The sequence below is a fragment of the Condylura cristata genome, unplaced genomic scaffold, assembly GCF_000260355.1.
Source record: "Condylura cristata isolate star-nosed mole 26May11 unplaced genomic scaffold, ConCri1.0 scaffold00015, whole genome shotgun sequence".
Taxonomy (NCBI): Eukaryota; Metazoa; Chordata; class Mammalia; order Eulipotyphla; family Talpidae; genus Condylura; species Condylura cristata.
In genome coordinates this window covers 7,066,807-7,084,047 of record NW_004567116.1, presented here as the reverse complement: position 1 = coordinate 7,084,047, position 17,241 = coordinate 7,066,807, and the positions used below count along the sequence as shown (strand labels likewise).

The following is a 17,241-nucleotide window of genomic DNA, read 5'->3' as shown; positions in this document are numbered from 1 at the left end:
ATGTGCATTGCTCTCGATCTTTGTTCTATCGCCTTCCCCAGTTAAATGTCCCCTCATGTGCTCCCTCATCTTCAGCGAAGCAACCAGGGCCTAGATTTAGTAAATTTTAGACTTTTTTTTTATCTATTTGATGAAGACAACCTTTGTATACAAAACTGTATGTGATCCAGTAGGATAGGATCCCACCTCCTCAGGTATATGCTACCACACTACATCCACCTCCACGGTGCCCATGCCCATCCCCCTGGCACCCACTTGTGTCCCCTCCCCATTTTCTCTTCTCCCTCCCCCCATTTGTTTTCCTCTACTAGCCTCAGACTTACAGTCAGATTCCAAGATGTGTTTTGATTTGGTGATATCTAGGGCTATCCAGATCCTAGAGACTAAAACTTCTTTAATATCGTATTTTCCACGGTTTTTACCTTGGGTTTTTGCGTTGCCATTTTTATTAAAACTTTATTTTACTTTATTTCCCAAGGCCATTTTTTCGGATTGGGGTTTTTTCTTATTTGGGGAAAAAAATGATTTCAGGAGAAATGCTATACATCAGATTCAAATTAGAAAAAATATGTTTATAGTTCTGGGGGTTCTGTGGTGTATTTGTGACATTAAATAAATCGTATATAGGTAGTTGTATATCTAGAAGCGCACTTTCTGCCAAAAATGTTACTAGGAGAAAGGGATCATTATGTGATTACAGTACAGATACAGTACAGAAATGCTAGAATTGCCAGTGGGCTGATAAGGATATCTTGTTCTGGAAATAAAGCAGCACTTTTAATAACATGATGGTGAGCTATTCACTGCTTAATTTTACAAATGTGTTATACATAGGTGTTGTGTAGAAACTGGTTCTAACTTTGGATTTCTATTCACCCGACTTCATTCCTGCTCTCTAGTTGACACATACCATAACTGACAAGTCACTAGGTAAAACAGATCAGTCTTAAGATGTTGTAACTTACATCTATCAATAGGAGAACAGTTACACAAATTACGTAATTATGACTCTCAGTTTTACAGCAATCCAGACATACTCTATTTTCATGAATTTATATATTTCAAATTACATGTCCTTTACTGCTACTGTGCACATATTCTCTAGCTACCAGCATTTTCTCTCCATACTGGCATCTTTGCATACCATTTCCTCTCTGAACTTGTATCTTTTCCAATCTGAAAATCAGTATCTCCATTCAACAAAATACTTCTTTTGTAGTAGACTTAGACTTTTTATTTTACTTTGGGTATACTGTCCCTGTTTATTATGTGTCCCTTCACATAATGTAACTGAATTCCTTGGTCCGTAATGTTTGTTACTACCTCTGTAGGATTCATTAGTACAGAAGGGCTTAATGGAACAATGAATAAAAAACACTTAAATTTTTTAAAAAATCATCTAGTAAACACCTAGTAAATTTTGTGTCATTAATAAATATTTGAATGCAAAAAAAAAGAAACCAAAAAATATTTTTCCAAGTTAGAAAAGTTAAGTGAGATTTCAATAAACAGGAAGCACCAAATACAATTTCTGCACATATTAAATCCTTGAACAAATGCACCATTGTTGTATTGGGCTTTAAAACAAAGACTTATTTCATTAAATTCAAGCATTTCAGACATTGTTTCTCTTGCATTCTGCCATATAATTTTATGGAAACAACCACATGTTTGTGTGTACATAACACAAACCTTTAATGCCACGTTTTAGTTTTCAGTTTTACCAGGGCATCTTTCACATCCTTGTTCCGCAGACTGTAAATCAGGGGATTCAGCATGGGGATCACAAGGGTATAAAACAACGAGGCCATTTTGTCCTGGTCCAGCGAGTAGGCAGAACTCGGCCGGAAGTACATGAAGAGCATGGTGCCCTGGAAGATGGCCACGGCCGTCAGGTGGGAGGTACAGGTGGAGAACGCTTTGAACCTGCCCTCTGCAGACCGGATTTTCAAGACTGATAGGAAAATGTAACAGTAAGAGACAAGAACTCCCGAAATGGTACTCAGTTCAATGAAGCCAAAAACGGTGAATAAGGCTAGCTCATTGACTTCTATACTGGAACAGGAAATGACATAAAGTGGTGGTAAATCGCAGAAGAAGTGGTTCACCTCATTTGACCCACAGAAACATAAGCGGAAGGTTAAGGTCGTGTGTGTCAGAGCGTCTCCCAAGGCCACCGTGTAAACCACAGCCATGAGCCGGGAGCACACCCTGCCGGACATGTTGACTGTGTAGAGCAATGGGTTGCTGATGGCCTGATACCGGTCAAAGGCCATCACTGCCAGCAGCACACACTCTGAATCTATAAATATACAGAAAAAAAAGAATTGCAGACCACAGCCAATCAGGGAGATTGACCTGTTCTTGGCAACGAGGTCCAGCAGCATCTTGGGCCCAACCGCAGTAGAATAGCCCAGGTCAAAAAACGCGAGATGGCTGAGGAAAAAGTACATCGGTGTGTGCAGCTGGGAGTCCATTCGAATTAGAAGGATCATTCCAATATTTGCCAGGAAATTAATGAGATAAATGATTAGAAATACAGCAAATAGGATCACCTTGTTATCAGGATTATTAGTAATTCCCAAGAAAATGAAGTGTGTGACAGAGCAATTTCCTCTCTCCATTGTTCTTTGTTCTTGCCTATATTTTTAAGAAAAAGATAGAGAAATAAAAAGACATGATTAGCCTTTGTTGTCATTCTTTAAAAAAACTGCAAGGCTGAAAACAATTTCCTTTATCGATTGTCTTATACTTTTATTTAACTGTCTTTAAATAGGCCAGTAAAACCTCTTTAAACACATAGTGCAAGCAACTTGAAAATAAAAAATATCTGGGACAGACTGAGATAGGATGAGAAGCTTTTATTTAAATCTAGCTGTCATCCACGAGATCTATGATTTTCTGCACCTCTAATTTTCTTTATCTTTCTTACCCTATGGAGTAATCCAAATAATACGAAAGAAACAGCACTGTTGACTGTTAGAAATAATAAATAAGCTAAATATTTTCTATGCTTGATATAATTCACGTGGGCAGAAAATAAGATTAAAATTGCTGTGTTTCTACAAACATAGGTGATGGATTTAAAGAAGACTTTTGTAGTAGTTTTGGAAATAATGAATATAATCCTCAATAATAAGGAATAAAACTATGCATGCCAGGTGCTCTCTGTTGTCCTTAGTATTTGGTAGGACATGAAATAAGCAATATTAACTTTTCTTCTAGAATTTATCATTGCTGGGCCCTCCCTGGCAGTGCAACGGTTTAAAACACAGCACTATGAAGCTATCACAGGCACTGCAGCACGAGACTGACCCCCAGCTAGGGGCTGACCCGCCTGCTGCTCCCCTCAGCAGTGTATTTCAGTTCATCTGCCTGTTCTACTCCCCACTCTATCTTTGGTAAACTCTCTCATCCTGGCACCTCTGGCCTGAACTCCAGTTCTACATGCATAAATAAATAATAAAATAAATAAACAAATCTTTAAAAAAAATTATCATTTGCCGTGTCACAATATTTATTACTTATGTAAGTAAGCTCTGATATCTGACAGGATTGCTTCACCATAGGAAAATCCTAAAAAGAAGTGGAAACAACAGTCTTAAACATTTTAATCTTATTGGATTTTTATAGAATTTAGCCTTAAACTTGGAAATGATATTTGGGACATAAATGTTTCTGAGATAAATAGGTCTCTCTGTTATATTTGTATGTATTTAAGTGTATGTTTCATTTGTTTTTATGAGTGTATGTCTATATTGGAATAAGAACATTGAAATGTAGGTGGATATATTCTTTTAGACAACTAAATGTGGCATCTGGTTGTTTCCACATATGGTTACTTGCCATGTAATACCTCAATTACTTTTGAAATTAAACAAAACCAAAAAACCTTACCTTACACTGCATATACTTGCCTCTTAGTTGATGGAATGAATAAAGACCTTCCAGAAAGTGTATCTTAAATTTACTAAAAATGTTATTTTGTGGATACTAATTTTAACAGATGCTTTGAGTTCTAAGAATAAAAAATTATATGTGATCATTACATTTCAGATTAATTTACTAATCTCTTAATTCTTACTACAAAAAGGTAACTTTCTCCTCCCACCACTTTTTTTTTTTAAATCAGGGACCTCAGAACTTACCTGAGATGAGGAGGTTTTAGGTAGATGAACAATAGGCAGATGGCTTTTATTTTATCAGGTGGCATTTGGGACTGAAATCACAGAAGCTACTGGCCTTGAGCTTTGCTATTATGCAATCTTGTCATTAACTGCACCTCTGATTTAGATATTCTCCAGTGAGTACAGCAACAACTTCAGCAAAAACTGAGTGTTAATGTTTCAATATAACATCTAACTAATATATATTGTAAAAAAAAAATCTCTAATTATCTAATGAAATTCAAATAGAATTCTACTTAACTCTTCCTAGATCCTTTTTATTGTTCATTTTGTTTGTTCCAATTTAAAATATTCTACTTCATGACCTTGTTAATGAATATTACTAGCTAATGGTATATTTTTATTTTACAAAATATAATTAATATACATGTATGACATTATGTTTGCCTTTGTAACTTCTTATACTGAACATGTTACCCTGACATTAAGGACATGAGGAAATTGAGATTTAATAAAATTATTAGCCCTAGGTTAAATGGTCACTATCTACCAGAAAATAGCTGACAATATATAACTGATATGAAGTCATACCTCTCTCACTACAAAGCCCAGCACTTAACCTTGTTAACATTTTCTTAAAATTAAAATAGAATTCAAACAGAAACAAAGTACCTTGATGTTCATATTTTGAAAACTAAATAAAAAATACCATTGAGGACATGAAATTATGTTATATTTTTCATAATTGGATCATAATTGATTAAAATGAGTAAATAATATGGCATTAGTTCCATTATCAGAATATATTTTATGGTTACCTAACATACAGCGACTCAGCCATGATAAGTATAAAAATGTGATTTGACTAAGGTTTTAGTATTTCTCAGATACACGGAGCTGAAATAAATCATTACAAATGGATGTTAATATAAATACTACCGTGTTCCATGTTTTATTCTATTGGGCATATAACCTATTAAAACTTCTTTTACAAGTTAAAATCTATCCGTTGAGAATTTTTAAATTACTTAAAAAAATGAACAGGGTGATATTAAAGGAAATTAAGTCTTCTTTTCCTGTGGTCTTTGGAGAAGGTCCAGTCTTTGTTCCCAGTGACCATTTATACAATTTAAGTGCCAATGTCAATAGTGCCATATTTGGTTTCCAGAGCCAGGACAATGACAGTGATATACAGAATGATGAACAAATGTTCTCCTGAAGCCTTAAAGGTAAGGAATAATGGATCTGAGAAATTCTCAGCATCAAATGACCTCCATCCTTGATCTTTATTCAGCCTGGGCCAGAAACAAGAAACCTAGGTAAATTTCATCTAAGATGAAAATACTAGAATAGCATAAAGTAAAGGGATTTGAGGGTTATATTTACAAAGATGCTTTCTATTTTGCATCATTTTTGCAGGGAACATGTATTCTTTTATCCAATAAATGTTCTAGCATTGTAGGGCTAAACTCTGTAACTAGCCCTGAGTTTGTGGACCATTATGTTCAGATAAAAGTCATCTCATTTACTCCTCTGTCTACTACAATATATTTCCAAGAGGGTAGACTGGATCATTTATAAGGTGATATGAATATAGTTAGGATATACACATAAAAGAGAAGGGAACAAAAAATATCCTATCTGCATTTCAAAGCAGATATACTACCATTCTTTTTCATATTGAAAGAAGATTAAGATAAAGAGTGCTCCCTAGACTAAATGCTGCTGTAGTATGTTAAATATAATGAATGTTATATTGGTGAGACTAAAGAAAGATATGCCAAAGTAAATTTTAACTCAAGAATAAGTACTTTTTTTTTTTTAAAGATTTATTTATTTGTGCATACAGAACTGGGGTACAGGCCAGAGGCTCAGGGGTGGTGAGAGGCTTCACCAGAGACAGAGTGGGGAACAGAACAGGCAGATCGAGGAAGTACACTGCTGAGGGGAGCAGCAGGCGGGTCAGGAGAGGTCTGCCGCGCCATGTGGTCATCTCCGGGGCAGGTGGGAATCGAACTCATGCCAAAGCGGCTCCAGATTCTCAGTGCTGTGCTTTAACCCACTGCGCCACCAGGGAGGGCCAAGAATAAGTACTATTGACCAAAATAACAAGGTTTACTAGAAATAATTTAGTACTAATTACTTTCTTCAGAGCACCCTTACTCCTTAGGCTGTAGATGAGTGGGTTTAACATGGGATGAGGACTGTGTCATTTTGTCTGTGTCTATGAGTAACTCGAGCTGGGTTGAAAGTACATGTACAGCAGTGTGCCGTGAAACACAGCCGTGGCCAAGTGTGAGACACACGTGGAAAAGGCTTTGCGTCTCCCCTCTGTTGAGTTCATTCTCAGGATGGTAATGATGATGTAGCTGTAGGAGAGGAGCATAGTAATGATGCTGCTCCCCAGAATGAACAACTGTATCTTATGGAAGGCCGAGTCTGAGGTGAAGAGGACCGGCAAGGGTGGGATATCAGAAGTGATTGATGATACTGGTATTGCAGAATGACAATTTAAAAGTTAAAGTGGTATAGACTGCAGCACCCAAGCCGACCACATAAGTGATGGCCACTAACTGGGCACAGAGTCTCCTGGACATGGCGACTGTGTACAGAAGTGGGTTGCAAATGGCTACATACCGGTCATAAGCCATGGCAGACAACAGACACTCCATCTCTGCAAAATACATCTGCATGGCACAAACACTGTATGGGATCCTCTTTTGCCAGCATTTAGGAAGACAGAGGAAGAGTAGCAGATATCACAGAAAGACAGATTCTTTTGATGGTCTTAGTCACTATTGTATTTGTTTCTGCTCTGAATTTGTTATTTCACTCCTTTTATTAAATTTAGTCTTGAATTATCTAATTTCCTAGTTCATAGGGGTGGGAAGTTAGCTTTTTTATATGAGATTATTCTTATTAAAGTGACATTACCACTTCAAGTTTCAAGCGCATTGTGAGGAACCAGCATGTGTGGACATATTATGTTCACCCCTTGGTACCCAGTTATATCGCTCACCATCTGTCGTCCCCTTTCCTCTTTCCTTGGTCATCATACATTTGTCTTTAAGTTTACTTATTTTTGTATTTAGATCTTGTTTCCCCTTCCGCAGTAACTAAGGGCAGGGAGGAGGGAGAGTGGAGCAGATGTCAGCAGTCTTTCCTGCCTTCCAGGAAGGATCCCAGCCAGTCCCTAAAACATGCTAGATTAAGGGCTGAACTTCAGTTGCAATTTTTAAAGTATGCAAGCACATCATACATAACATCTCTAAGGGTATGTTCAGTTGAGGAAATGTAGTTGGAAGCCTTTAAAGATTTTTACCAAAACAACAACTAAAAAAATAGCCTTCATATTTTTGTTGTTTTGTTTGTTTGCTTATTTGCCAGCATGATACAGTTCAATGTCCCACAGATGTTCCTTTAAAACCCAGAGAACCTTTTTGGGCTGTAATTCCATTCTAAAATGCTTTCACTCTAGGCCTTTCAGCTACTATAAACATAACCAATTCAGGATTTTTAGTGTCTGCAATTGCAATGGATAATTGAGTATCTTTGAGTCTTACATGGTCTTTAAAATGTATGCCCACATACATATTATCTCAGCATGATGATCCAAAGTTTAACCATCAAAAACTAGAGCAGAGGGGAAATAAATACACAAATACTAAGGGCATATACAGATTAATTCTATTTTTCATATAATTAATATGTGAGTCTGCATAGATCCATTATTTAGTATTTACAACCATTTCATACGCTTTCTTAACAATTATGAACAGATTTTTTTTTTTCCTTAGTGCCCTCAGAGACTATGCAGTTGCTTCAAATAACAAGAATGGGACACTTAGTTCTTCAATAAGATTGTCCACAATTTCACATTGTAAGCAATAATTCAATATACAAGTTGACATTAAATGAGTGACTGAAGAAGATAGTTGACTCCTAACTACTAAAAGAATCATTCAACTACACCTGACTATAGAAGAAAACAAGGAAATCTTCCTGAAAGAAATTATGGAGTACATTATAGTTAAAACACAGTGATGTTATTTATTAAGGGACTTTCCAATGATCTTACTTAACCATGCCAAACTTAATTCTAATATATGTATATATATGTAAAACAGTCCACTCTTTTCCTTTTTTCTAAATAGCATTATTTAATACCTGAAATAGTATATCTTCGACCAGAGAAGACATTCTTTTGCTCACAAGCTTTCAACATCCTCCTATGTATTTGAATACCCAATACTTTACTTCATGAAAGACTTTAGTATTATGAATTTTTTTAGTGCTCAGTTAACTGGGTATTCTTATATATTAAAAAGACTCATTCACTGAGAGAGTACTAGATTCACCAAGAAATTCAAAACTCCTAAATGAACAAGAATCACTTTGTGAACAAAAAATAAATCTTCCTATAGTTGGAATAATGTTTAAAGGAGACACTAAATAAATGCAAATTATGGTGCAGTGAGAGGGTAAGAAAATGTTCTAAAAGTATAGCATGACACCAATAAATTGAAGACCCAAATGACTGATAGTTGTAGAGAATATTTTCAGATAACACTGCATTTTAGAGCAAATAGTTGTGTATGTAATATTTGGGAGAATCCTAATCATTCTTAGATATGTGATCTAGTATTATGAACAGAGCTACTTAAGTGTGGCTATAGGTATATATGCATACCACAAACCTTTAAAACCACGTTTTAGTTTTCAGTTTTACCAGGGCATCTTTCACATCCTTGTTCCGCAGACTGTAAATCAGGGGATTCAGCATGGGGATCACAAGGGTATAAAACAACGAGGCCATTTTGTCCTGGTCCAGCGAGTAGGCAGAACTCGGCCGGAAGTACATGAAGAGCATGGTGCCCTGGAAGATGGCCACGGCCGTCAGGTGGGAGGTACAGGTGGAGAACGCTTTGAACCTGCCCTCTGCAGACCGGATTTTCAAGACTGATAGGAAAATGTAGCAGTAAGAGACAAGAACTCCCGAAATGGTACTCAGTTCAATGAAGCCAAAAACGGTGAATAAGGCTAGCTCATTGACTTCTATACTAGAACAGGAAATGACATAAAGTGGGGGTAAATCGCAGAAGAAGTGGTTCACCTCATTTGACCCACAGAAACATAAGCGGAAGGTTAAGGTCGTGTGTGTTAGAGCGTCTGCCACTCCCACCGTGTAAACCACAGCCACCAGAAGGTAACACACCTTGCCAGACATGTTGACTGTGTAGAGCAAGGGGTTGCTAATGGCCTGGTACCGGTCAAAGGCCATCACTGCCAGAAGCAGACACTCTGCATCAGCAAAGATACAGAAAAAAAAGAATTGCAGAGCACAGCCAAAAAACGGGATTGACTTGTTCTTGGCAAAGATGTCCACCAACATCTTGGGCCCAACCGCTGTGGAATAGCAGAGGTCACAGAACGCCAGGTGGCTGAGGAAAAAATACATCGGTGTGTGCAGCTGCGAGTCCATTCGAATTAGAAGGATCATTCCAATATTTGCCACAAGAGTAATGAGATAAATGACTAGAAACATGGCAAAGAGAGTCACTTTTTTCTCGGGATTATTAGTAATTCCCAAGAAAATGAATTCCATGTTGGTAGAACAGTTTTCTTTCTCCATTCTTCTTTGTTTTTGCCTAAATTTTTGAGAAAATGATCAAGAAAAGATGATAAATACATGGTTAATTTTTGTGGCCATTCAACAGAAAAACTCTAAGATGAACAATATTTTCTTTTGCAAATGTCTTTTTTTTTTTTTTACTCAGAAAATAACCCAGTCATGCCTTTTCAAAGAGCCCACACAAGCTATATTGCAATAATATACTCTAGGACAGGAGGAATTAAGTAAAGGAACTTTCTTTTAAATCTAGAAGTTATTCATGAAAACGGTGTACTTTTCCAGTTTCCCTAGCTTCCCTATTACCTATTACAAGTGTGCACCTATATAAAAGGAGGGGGGTCTTTTAAGCAAAGAAAAATGCTAAAATTAGTGGAAATAGTAGACAACATATACATCTGCAACATATACATTTGGATTTGTATGGACCTTTATCTTAAAGTGGAACTGGTATTTGGGACAATAAGTGTTTCTCAGTATACAGGCTTCTCTGTCTGTGTCAGTATTATGTCACTTGTTTGTAGGTGTTTGCGTGTATGTGACATATGCCAGTTGGAAAGTAGGTGATCTGCTTGCTTCTACAAGTTGCATGCCGTATGGTTCAGGTGAAGTTACTGCACATATTGCTTCTTGACATATGAAGCCTCAGGTACTTTTGAAATTCAACAAAAGAAGCAATACCTTACATTCATGCATCCACGTGCTCCTGACAGAGAACTAATACCCTTCCAGTAATCAGATAAACTAATTAAAACATTATTTTATTGATACTAATCATTTCCGTCACATTCTTTCTGTACTAAGAATAAAAATAAAGTGACCGTCAAACTTCAGGATGCATTCAATTGAGTAAGCAAACACAAATGATTCCTTTACTAAGACATCATTTTGTTCAAAAAGGTAAGTTCCTTTTCCCCTTATTTTTTGAGACCTCAGAACTTACTTGAGATGAGCAGGTCCTCAGAAGCTGAACAATAGGCACAGAGCATTTTATTTTATCAGGTGGCATTTGGGACTTAAATCTCTGAAGCTACTGGCCTTGGGTTTTGGTGTTATACAAACATACACTAATTACATTTCTGGTTCAGGTATTCCCCAGTGAATAATGCAGTATCTTAGCAAAGACTGAAGTAAGTTTCAATATGCCAGATAACTAATATATATTATGAAGAAAACTGCTAATTAAATGATGAAATTCAAACAGAACCTCACCTAATCCCTTCCAGATCCTTTCTGTTGTTCATTTAGTTTCTTCCAATTCTCCTTTACGGCCATATTTATGAATATCACTAGCTAATCTTGCTATATTATCATTTTTTGAAATACAATTCATATACATGTATGATATTATGTGTTGGCCTGTTCTGGTCTTCTCATATAAACATAATGCTCTATTATCTGTTTTTAGTTTTTATTAAGATTCCTTTGCTCAGGATAACATTTTCAGGGGGGTTCATCCATTTGTGGCAAATGTCAAAAGTTTGTATCATTTTGGGCCCTCCCAGGTGGCGCAATGGGTTAGGATGCAGCACTGCAAGCTGGCTGCAGCCGCTTCAGTGTGATTTCAATCACCAGCCCCAGAGGTGACCCACATGGCACAGCAGGCCTCTCCTGACCCACCTGCTGCTCCCCTCAGCAGTGCACTTTGTCAGTCAGCCTGTTCTGCTCCCCACTGTCTCTGGTGAAACCTCTCACTGACCCTGTACCTCTGGCTGCACCCCATTCTGTATGTATGAATAATAAATAAATCTTAAAAAATAATAATAAGCCTCACTGATTTGGGGAAATAAAATCAGTGGTTCAAAAAAAAGTTTGTATCATGTTATGACTGAATAGCATTTCATTTCAGATATACCTTATCTTGACCCATTCATCAGTTGATGAACATTTGATTTGTTTTTACATTTTGGCTACTATCAACACTATCAGTAATGCTGCTATAAATATTAATGCAATCTGCTGTTAATGTAGCTAAGTATTTTCTTCCTTCCATCCCTCCACATGTCATTCACATCTATTTAACTGACGTTGAGACTCTATCACAATCTCTGCGCTTAGTACACACTATTGAATTGTATTTATTCATACAGGATTTCTCTATTAGATTTAAGACTTGAAGGATATAATCAATATTTATATTTTTTGAAATTATGACACAAGGAATTGCCAAGTAATTACTTTCTAAACAGTTGTCATTAAGTAGTTCAGATGATAAAAAGTGGATGGTGAAGAACAAAGAATAGAAATACACTAGGTATGTAGATTATTTGCACATACTTACATTTGTATAAATATGATTTATACATGTTTGAATGGATATTACATTTTTTATAAAGTAGAGAGATACTACTTTATTTATTTAAAAATAAATTTAGGAATTATTATGCTTCAAGTCCTTTGCAAGTTGAGAAAAGTTTCATTTTTATATTTGCCCTAAATATTTCCTAAGCAATAACAATGATATTTTCAGACTTCTTGAGCCTTGTCTCCCATTTTGGTATTTAGTGTGATTTGGCTATCTCCAAAATTCCACAGGTAACCCTGCCTTCCCAGTGACCTGAATGCTTAATTTTCTGTCATTTTCTAAAGGACTCCCATGAAATAATTGCTTTATTTATTAGCTTTGCTAAGTACATGTGCAGCAAAAATTTAATATATATATATATATATCTCATATACAAACAAACTTATGATTGACTTAAAGTTTTAAATCTTATTCATAAAAGAATTTAAATATGAAACTTAGAGTTCTAAGGCTCTTGCTAGCTCAGATGATTTTTCTTGAGTGTAGAGTGAAATTTTTATTGCCGATATGCGGTAAAGGTAGTAGAGGATATTCTGGAATGCAGGAGAGTGGCTGTGATACCATTTAAATCTCTTATCCACCACCTCCCTGGTGCTGCACCGGGTTGTGCCCTGAATGTAATGCTGCAGTATGTTGGTGTGCTCAGGCAGCCATGAGCGGCTGTGGTGGCTTACCACGATGCAGCAGAAATGCTCATGAAAACTATTACGAGTCAGAAACCCAAAACCAAGTTTCTTAAGGGAATTTAAAACTGATAGTGATTTGTGTTGTGTCTTGTGGATACTGACAGGGAGTGCGCAGATCGAAACATATTTTTAAGCTTTGATGTTTCCCAGTCAAAACTTGTAAATAGTTATTATCATGAGATGAAAGTAAACGCAGCAAATAATATACAGCAAAAATATGAATGATTGAAATATATTTTGCAGGCATACATGTCCTCAATTTCATCTTCAAATGCAAGATTTTTGTTTGTTTGCTGTTTTTTAAACTTTTATTTATTAATGTATACAGAGCTGGGGTGTAGACCAGAGGTTCAGGGGCGGTGAGAGGATTCAGAGACAAAGTGGGGAGCAGAACAGGCAGATCGAGGAGACAGGAGAGGTCTGCTGTGGCCTATTGCTCCTCTCAGCAGTGTATTCAGTGATCTGCCTGTTCTGGCCCCCAGAACAGGTCTCTGGTGAACCCTCTCAACTGCCCCCAGCACCTCTGGCCTACACTGCAGTTATCATATGTATAAATAAATAGATCTTTTAAAAAAATCCAACAGAATGGTTATAGGAGAAAAATTTTGAGACAGAAATGCTGAAGGAAAACAGGGCTGGCATTCGTGAGAACGTCCCTGTGAACACCTTTTCCATTCAAAAACACAGGTAGGAGAGCATCTTTCTCTTTTCAGCCATCTAGGTACTTTCTGTCAAAATAATCAATATGGCATGGTGATATGATTTGTGGCAATCTTGAAACACTGACTTCAGTTAGGGTAAAATTAGGAGACACTGAATGTTAGGTTCTTACTTTAAAAGGGAATGAAGAAAAAGATCCAATCAAAATGTTATCATTCACTAAATTGCTTCCTAAATATATAACAAATCAGTTTTAGAATAGAAAGTAAATTTATCCAAACTATTGTTGGGTAGCTATCTATGGCTTGAGTTTCACATAGCTATGACAACAGAGTACATTAAATACCTAGTAAATACTATAAAATATAGGCCAGAGAGACAAAAGTGATTATTTTAGGAGTTCAATGCTAATGAATAAAAGCCGTTTCTCCTCTATTTAGAGACAGGCCAGTAGTTCTTCCTCTCAGATGCACAAAACTATTTTTGTACCATTAAAGCCCGTTCCTGCATGACAATTACCTGGATGAGTAATTTCCACTACAATCTTAGGCTTTGGCATGCATTCTCATGTCATTGGGGACCTAGTAATTGAGGGATTCCAGGCATGATGGCTTCCAAAGCACACAGTGGGAATAATTAAAAGGTTATTCATTGTGGATCATTTCATTTTTTTCTCAAAACACATTGGTATTCATAATAGAAATTCTATTTGTTTTAACTAGAAAATGACTAATATTTCACGGAAAAACATAATTTCATTGACTAATATTATAAACTATTATAAACTAATATTATTTGTAATGCCACTTGGACCACAAAGGACCCATTTTATATTATACACATATAAATTCATACCTGTATATGTATACATAAATATAAAGCTAGTGAGATTTAAATTATATCAATATAATAATCTTGGAAGATAAGGTTATCTATTAATATAAGTGCTGAAAATTGATGTTTCTTCCATGTTACAATTTTGTGTGATTTGGGACAGTTTAAAGACAAGGTTAGTGAAATGCAAGTTAACAAGTGGAGGTTAGGCATTTTATCATATTAAGACCATACCATAAATTTAACACTTAAAATAATTTAATGTGATAATAATGATGATAATGAAATAATTGGAGAAATATTTTAAAATTTGCTACATGAAAGTGATTTTTCAAGTATGTGTCTGAAACAAATTATATTTAAAAATTCAATTATTTACAATTCACTCACTAAAAGATGAATCTACTGTTTATCTTCCATCTTCAGAGAGGAGTAATGGCCTAATTGTAATTGAGTGAACTGTTAGCACCTGTGAACAGAGGCTCACGTTCCTAAGATTACAGTAAAGAGGAAATTTTCTCTCCTGTAACTGTGGCATAAGCTTTGTAGAATAATACTTGTCTCTGCCTAATTCCTGGGCCACTCCTTATGGTGATGCTAAATGTCCTTGACATGACATTGAAGAGAGAGAGAGGGCAAGGTGTAATGAAGAGAAACTTAAAAGAGTAAGTTGTTTGTATTCACTATCCTAGAAAAGCACCATTATTAGGCATATATCGAAAAACTGAAATTTCAATCTTTGACATCAGATCAGCTGAATGAAGCAAGTATGACAGTGGTTATTTGTTTTATCTCTTGCATTTATCAAAAAGACACTGCAGGTATACTGCTTTGTTGCACCTGATTTATATATCATTTAACCTCAGAAACATTACACAGGACATTGTAGGGAACTGATTATCTCTCTCCTATAAATTGCTCTGAAGAGGTCAAAAGGAATGTGTGGAACTTCCAACAATAATATTTTGAGCCACTTTTAAGAAGCTATATGTTCCCAACTAGTACTCAGATATTGGAACTGCTTGGGAATGAAGAAAAGTCAAACTTCTTTCAGCCTCAGAACCAAGAGTTCTGACACACTTTTCCCACTAGAGGGCAGCAGAGACAATGCTATGATCATCCAATTAGTAAGCAAGCATCAACATCTGAAGCCTCCCCTAATTTTTCCTGTTCTTGGAGAGCTTTGCCTCCCCACTTACCCTCTAATAACCTCAGACTCGAAGGGCTTGTTTTAGTTTGGATTTGTCTAGTCTTTTGTTTGTGTCTCTATCTTCCAAATGTAAGTGAAATCACCTAGTATTGGTCTTTCTCTTTTGGACTAATTATAGATAGAACAAACTGTTCCAGCTCTATCTGTGTTGCTGAAAATGACAAGGCTTTATATTTTTTATAGCTCAGTAGTATTCCATGTGGATCTTTACCTTGTATACTTCACATAGTCAACCAGTGGTGCCACTTTGCTTGTTTCTATATCTTGACCACATAAACAGTGCTATAATTAATACTGGAGTGCATATAGCTTATTTATTAATTTTTTAATTCTTTTTTTTTTAAAGATTTATTTATTTGTGCATACAGAACTGGGGTACAGGCCAGAGGCTCAGGGGCGGTGAGAGGCTTCACCAGAGACAGAGTGGGGAACAGAACAGGCAGATAGACGAAGTACACTGCTGAGGGAAGCAGCGGGCGGGTCAGGAGAGGTCTGCCACACCATGTGGTCACCTCCGGGGCAGGTGGGAATCGAACTCATGCGGAAGCGGCTTTAGATTCTCAATGCTGTGCTTTAACCCGCTGTGCCACCAGGGAGGGCCTTAATTCTTTTTTTTAAAGATTTGTTTATTTATGCATGACAGAACTGGGGTACAGCCCAGAGGTGCAGGGCGGTGAAAGGCTTCACCAGAGACAGAGCAGGCTGCAGAACAGGCAGATCAACGAATTACACTGCTGAGGGGAGCAGCAGGTGAGACAGGAGAGGTTTGCTGCGCCATGTGGGTCTCGTCTGGGGTGGGGATTGAACTAGCATTGAAGCAGCTGCCGTCAGCTTGCAGTGCTGTTTCATAACCCATTGCACCTCCAGGGAGGGCCTTTGTATTTATTTTTTAGCTCTTAGGTGGGGACTCCCTGGTGGCCTAGTAGTTATATCTCAGCACCACATCACCCTGCCCCCCACACTGGCCTGAGTTTGATCCCCAGCTAGGGAGATAATGCAGACATGTTACAGAAACTCTCCTGTCTTGCCCACTGCTTCCCTCAGCATAACAGATCCACCTGTTCTGCTCCCCACTCTACCTCTGGTGAATCCCTCACCCCCTGCACTTCTGGCCTACACTGCAGTTCTTCTATGCAAAAACAAACACACACACACACACACACACACACACACAGATAAAGAACCTAAAAATAAAACCTCTTTTTTAGATTGAGATCTAGAAGAAGAATTGCTATTTCATGTTAGATAAATATTTTAATATTTTAAGAAACCTCTGTACTATTTTCCATAGAGATAGGACTACATATACTAACTGTACATATACTACATATACTAACTGTACATATACTAACTGTATATGTACATTCATTCTTTTCTAACCCTGACCAAAACTTGTTTTGTCTGATCTTTTAGATATAAACCATTGTCACAGGTATGAGTTAATGTGCTAGTGTGGTTTTGAATTGTATTTTCCTGATCAGTAACAATGAGCATTTTTCACTGCCTGCTAGACATCCACATGTCTTCTTTGGATAAGTGTCTATTTAGTTCTCCTGTTATTTTAGAGTTGGTTATTTGATTTGATTTGTTGGTGAATTGTAGGGGTTCTTCATAATTCTTGGATATTAGCCCTTTGTCAGATATATAATGTACAAATAGTCTCTTCCATTCAATGAAATTTTTGTTTTAACTATAGTTTGAATTAATCATTTTAGTTCACTTATAATTCCATTGTGATGATTTAAAAGAGATAAAAGCAAAGAATGCCTTCAAAAGGCATTCCTCTCCTC

At 36.7% G+C, this 17,241-nt stretch overlaps 2 protein-coding genes and 1 pseudogene across 2 annotated transcripts; all 3 read right to left on the bottom strand.

Moving 5' to 3' along the window:
* Positions 1-1,694: 1,694 nt before the first annotated feature.
* Positions 1,695-2,624, bottom strand: LOC101621810 (olfactory receptor 5W2-like). The gene has a single exon (XM_004683509.2). The coding sequence runs from the start codon at positions 2,622-2,624 to the stop codon at positions 1,695-1,697; it is 930 nt and encodes a 309-aa protein (XP_004683566.1).
* Positions 2,625-5,256: 2,632 nt separating this feature from the next.
* Positions 5,257-7,082, bottom strand: LOC101621574 (annotated as a pseudogene).
* Positions 7,083-8,826: 1,744 nt separating this feature from the next.
* Positions 8,827-9,759, bottom strand: LOC101618276 (olfactory receptor 5W2-like). Its single transcript, XM_004682792.2, has one exon. It carries the CDS (start codon positions 9,757-9,759, stop codon positions 8,827-8,829), a length of 933 nt encoding a protein of 310 aa, XP_004682849.1.
* Positions 9,760-17,241: the final 7,482 nt, after the last annotated feature.